The sequence below is a fragment of the Pteropus vampyrus genome, unplaced genomic scaffold (genome assembly GCF_000151845.1).
Source record: "Pteropus vampyrus isolate Shadow unplaced genomic scaffold, Pvam_2.0 Scaffold50, whole genome shotgun sequence".
In the NCBI taxonomy this organism is placed as follows: domain Eukaryota; kingdom Metazoa; phylum Chordata; class Mammalia; order Chiroptera; family Pteropodidae; genus Pteropus; species Pteropus vampyrus.
The window spans coordinates 741,839-747,345 of record NW_011888831.1 but is presented as its reverse complement, the minus strand read 5'-3'; the positions used below and the strand labels follow the sequence as shown (position 1 = coordinate 747,345).

General features: G+C 37.6%; 2 protein-coding genes across 3 annotated transcripts in view; both read left to right on the top strand.

Annotated features, from left to right (window-relative positions):
• ZNF594 (zinc finger protein 594) overlaps positions 1-5,507 on the top strand; it is a 45,954-nt gene that overhangs the window by 21,280 nt on the left and 19,167 nt on the right. The window contains exons 4-5 of one of the 2 annotated variants that reach the window (XM_023530418.1): positions 515-556; positions 719-1,969. The exons of the other annotated variant lie outside the window; for it this stretch is intronic. Coding sequence (XP_023386186.1) covers positions 515-556; positions 719-1,233 — 557 coding nt within the window. The 3' untranslated portion in view covers positions 1,234-1,969. Of the gene's footprint in view, positions 1-514; positions 557-718; positions 1,970-5,507 lie in introns of those variants that run through there. 2 annotated transcript variants of the gene reach the window in all.
• The window catches only part of ZNF232 (zinc finger protein 232), a 13,553-nt gene continuing 12,145 nt past the window's right edge, over positions 4,100-5,507 (top strand). The window contains 1 exon segment of the mRNA XM_023530617.1: positions 4,100-4,117. Within this exon segment, the coding sequence (XP_023386385.1) occupies positions 4,100-4,117 (18 nt within the window).

The window sequence follows — 5,507 nt, the reverse complement described above, 5'->3', positions numbered from 1 at the left end:
AAAAAAAAAGAAAAGAAAAAAAGAAAACCCTTATAGGTGAAGGAAAACTCGAATGTAATAAGAAAGTGAGAATTTGTAATCTGAGCCCGCTTGTTATACATCAGAGAGTTCCTGCAGAGGAAAGAACCGATAGGTACAAGGCATGTGGCCAGAGCTTCAGACAGAAGTCAGGACTACTCAGCATGAGAAAACCTATATCATAAAAAGAACCGATAAGTGTAACGAATGTGGAAATATTTTCAGTAGGAGTTCATACCTAGATATACATCAAAAATTCACATAGGAAGGAAACCCTATATTTGTGGTGACTATGGGAAAGATTTCAGTCAGAGCTCCAATCTCATTCAACATCAGTGAATTTATACAGCATAAACTTCCTATGAATGTAATAAGTGTGGAAAGGTTTTCAAGGGGAGCTCAAACCTTATCTTGCACCAGAGAATCCATAGTGGAAGGAATCCATATATACGTAATGAATATGGGAAGGCCTTCAATCTAAGCTCAGATCTTATACATCACAGAATTCACAGTGGAGAGAAACCTTATGAATGTAATGACTATGGGAAAGCATTTAGTCAGAACTCACATTTTGTTACCCACCAGAGAATTCATACTGGGGAGAAACCCTAGGAATGCAGTGACTGTGGGAAAGCCTTCAGGCAGAGTTCCTTATTCAGCACTGAAGAATCCATAGTGGGGGAAAACTATAAATGCCCCAAATGTGGGAAAACCTTCAGTGGGTACTCAGTTTTTCTTAAACATAAAAGACTTCATATTGGAGAGAAACTTGAATATGAGAAAGCCTTCGGTTTACATATAGAACTTAATGGACAGCAGAGAATTCATAAGGAAAAGAAACTTTATGAATGTAATGAATGCAGACAAATCTTCCGAGGTAGCTCAGATCTTATGAGACATCAAATAATTCGAACTAGAGAAAAACCTTATGAATGCAGTGAATGTAGAAAGGCCTTCAGTAGGAACTCAGTCCTTATAGAACATCAAAGAATCCATACAGGGGAAAGGTTTTATAAATGCAGTGACTGTGGGAAAGCCTTTAGGGAGAGCTCACAACTCATTCAGCATCAAAGAATTCACAGTGGAAAGAAACCTTATGAATGCAATGAAAGTTGCAAGACTTTTAATCAGAGCTCAGACCTTAGTCAGCATCATAGAATTTATAGTGGAGGAAAGCCCTATGAATGTAATGAATGCGGGAAAGCCTTCAAATAGAGCTCAGACCTTGTTAGGCATCAGAAAATTCATACTAGTGAGAAAATTTATGAATGAGTGTGGAAAAACTTTCAGTCAGACTCAGATCTTACACAGTATCGGAGAAACCACAGGATCATAACCCTAGGAACACAGCAATGATAAATATATCCATTTATTTATATGTATGTTTGTTTTTTAAATACTGTTATGTCTACCTTTAGCCATTATAACTATTTGGAAAATTCCAAGTTTCCAAAGAGCAATTTTCATTTGATTCAGTTTAGAGTACTTAACCTCAGGTCATGTGTAGATATGTCTGTCCTTCCTAAATGTTTCCCATGTGGTAAATCAGAAAACTTGGCAAGATAAGCCTTTAATTACACTTTCACTCCTTCCTTTATCATCAGAGATTCCACGCCACAGGAAAATCTCGCCAATGGAGAAACTTGAATATAGAGCATATACATCATCACAAAATGGTGCCTTTGCATGTACTATTCAGCAGCACTACAAATCTAATAGCTTTTCCTTGTCTTTTTCTCTATAATATAAACTGTACCAGGGGAATGTAAGATGAGTATGATATCCTGAACTCTAGGGTAGATGGTCCTTCCTGGGACAGAGTCTAATCCAAACATCTGCAAATGATCCTGAAGTTTTAAATGAGAATAAATGTCAATGTATAGATTAGGGAGTTTGAGCTTGTTCTTTCATTCCTAGCAAAATTAAATACAGAAGCAACTGATTTAATTAAGAAAAATACAGAAGCAACTGATTTAATTAAGAAAAAGAAGTGGATGGTGAGTCTTTAAATACAGAAGCAGCTGATTTAATTAAGAAAAAGAAGTGGATGGTGAGTCTTCTTTCATGTAAAGGGAGAAGTTGTGACTCATAGGATTTGAAAGTATAATGGCACTTTGGAATCTGACATACTGAAATCCTGGTTCTGTCTCTTTTAATCTCTGTGATCTTAGGCAAAAATTTTTGTGTTTCTGATTCTTGGTTTTCTCATTTGCAAATTCAACATAATGATACCTCCCCTGTGGGGCTATTGTGAAGATTAAAGGAGACAATTTTGTTAAGCACCTAGCACAACTCTAGATATACAAATGATAGCTATTTTTAGCAGTAGTTCCTGTGGGCAGTAATTGTCTAAGGCATTTTGAAGGAAAGGGGAAAACATGTTCCACCTGCTAAAGCCTTCTGGAAGATGTTATGAGTCTACATTTCTGATCCTACTTGAAGTCAGAAGGGTCTTGGCCTAGTGTAAGTAAATGCAGAGATTGGGGAGACTGGGGAGGAATTTGTACAAATTTTCAATGATATGTCTTTGTGTGTGTGTGTGGTAAGAACACTTAACATAAGATTTACCCCTCAACAAAAATTTTAAGTGTAATACAGTATTCTTAACTATGGGCACGATGTCATACAGCAGATCTCTAGAATTTATTCATTTTCCATAACAAACTATACCCATCTAACAACTGCCTATTTCACCCCACAGCCCTTGACAACCACCATTCTACTCTCTGCTTCTGCAAGTTTGACTATTTAGATACCATATATAAATGGAAGCATGCAGTATTTGTCTTTCTGTAGGATGATATATCTTAGAGAAACAAATTTAGTAGTTAGTGGAAAATGTTACTATAGTACTACAGAGTTGAATTAAGATTTTTCTTGGAGAGGCTAGGAGTAAGCTGTTTTATGAAAGTATTCAGAGATCAGATCAATAAATACCCTGCAAATATGATAATGAGAGAACTTTAATTCTTGCAGGTTGCTTAACTGGTTTTCAGAAAGTAATAATCAGAGAATGAGTAAGTCTTAACTTTTTCATATCAGAAGGCAAATTTTGGTGTGTTGGGAAAGGTTCTTTGGACCATCTGAATTATTTCAAAGGAGCCAAGGTACTGTTGTATGATTTACTTTTTCTCTTCTTATAACTCATCGGGCTCTCCAGTTCAGTGACCTTTCTACTATATCCTATCATCTATCCCTCCCTGGGTTTTACCTTTCTCGATTAGATACCATTGTCTAACATTTCAGCCACTCTTTTACCAATATCCCCTTTGCCTCATTTACCTTTTTGCCTTATTATCTTTCAGTCCGATGTACCTAGTCAGAACAAAACCCCACCATGGACAGTCCTAATGGTCCTCTTTTGCTCATCCTGCACCTGGGTCAAGGAGGAAAATCACACACCTAGAAAGACTACACCTTTGGGCACTCAACACTAATCCAATCCCTAGTCACTATCCTTTCCTGTTGTCTATAATAATTACTTAATACCTTCCTCTCTCCTTACACATCTAACCACCCACTCACCAACCTCTCTTAGCACCTGATGTCTTATTTCACAGAGAGTTAGAGACCTTCACATAGAAACATTGTCTACTTACTGTTCCCATCCTCATCCCTCAGGCATCTTTAATACACATGTATCTACCTCAATCTTTGCTCCCTTCTCAATTGAAGAGCTGCCTTTTCTCATATCTAGGGCTCACTTTTCTATCTGTGTTTCCTATCCCCCTCCCTCTGGGACCTCACTCTATCCTCTTATCCTGTCTCTTTCCTGTATCTTTGACTGTCTTCTCTACTGCCCCTTCCCAAATGTATAAAAATATGTTCAAGGTCTTCCATCCTAAAAAAAACAAAGTTCAACCCCACCTCCCTTTTCCCCTATGTCATCTCCCTTCGTAGCCAATTTTTTAATCAAATTCTTTATCTCCTTCAACTCATTGAGGTCCCTCTCCCAACACGCTATCCAGTCTACTTTTACCAAGAACACTAGTGGCATTGGTTACTGAATCTACTCATTAACTAGCTCCTTCCAAACCATTTCTTTCCTGAAGCAGGATGTGTTTGAATGTAGTAGTTGAGGATGATGAAAATAGAGCAGGTAAATATGTTGATGTCTTGGCTCGAGCTAGAGTGCAATTTATTTCTTTTTCCAGCTTCAGAATCTGATGAAATAAAGATTTAGAGGAACTTTCTCCCTACCCTTGAAGTCGACTTCTGGTAAAGGATGTGACACTGTGACCATGTCTTGTATGTTTGGGCTTAAGTTAAGCCTTATGGTAAACAGCAGAGGGCAAGTTTGGAAGGAATAGACTGGTTTCTCTGTCTCTGGAGTCTGATTAGAATCTTGAGTAAAATAGTTTTTCTGGATTACCTCTGAAAGGTATCCACAACCATTTCTGTGGATATGTGATCAAAGAGACTGCCCCCATGTACTTTCCTCAGCATAAAGAATCTGTAGGTCAGATCTGGCAGCACCTTTAGATCCTGAGAGTGAAAGTGCAGTAAGGTTTCTCTGAGCCTGGTCTTTCATGGCTGTTGTCACCTCGAAACTGTTCACTGTTCTAATCCATCATATATACACCACTATTTGATTTGCTTAAAACACTGCTATCATCATCTCACACACAAACATATGTAAACTCACATTAGAAAAAAAGAGCCAGTGGCTGCCATTACCTAAAGTAAAACTTCTTGGCTTGGCACTTAATGTGCTCTCTCATCTGATCCCATACTAATTTGTCTCTCACTTCATGAAACTCTCATTTCAAGGTCTAGTCTGTTCACTGTCCTAAACAGCTATTGTATTGTGCTCATTCCTTTAAGGTCCAGTTTTCTATCGCAGACACTTCTGATCCCCTTGTAGTATTCAGAGTCCCTAACACTTAAAATCAGCTTTTCCTTTAAACTCAGATAACATGGCTGACAGGCTCTGTTGGGCACACACTCACTTCTTTAAAGGGATATGCCTTGGTACTCTTTCTTTTTACATTGTTCATTGTAAAAAAAAAAAAAAAAAAAAAATTCAAACCCTGAACATGACTTGTCTGAATGGACAAACCAAAGTCTGTTGTTTCTCCAACCTCACAGCTTACAGGAAGCCATTATACTGTAAATCTTTTATGTATGTTCTCTTATTTTCTTCACACTCCCAACTACCCAGATGTTTAGCTTCTTGAGAACAGAGGACTGTTTTTGTATTCTCTCACCTCCAACCCAGGCCCAGATTTACATACGCATTTTTCTTTAATAAATACTTGAATGAACATCCAAGGTTATATTTATCTAATTGTTTTAAATTTATTTATTTTGTTTCAAGTATACAGTACATTGGTTAAACATCTATATAGTTCATAAAACAATCACCTCAATTGTTCCCTCCCCTGACCCTCCACCTAGCCAAAGTATTAAAGCTAACTGCATTCCCTGTGCTGTGCTCCTCATCCCCGTGACCATCCATCAGCTACTAATTTGTACTTCTTTAACCCTTC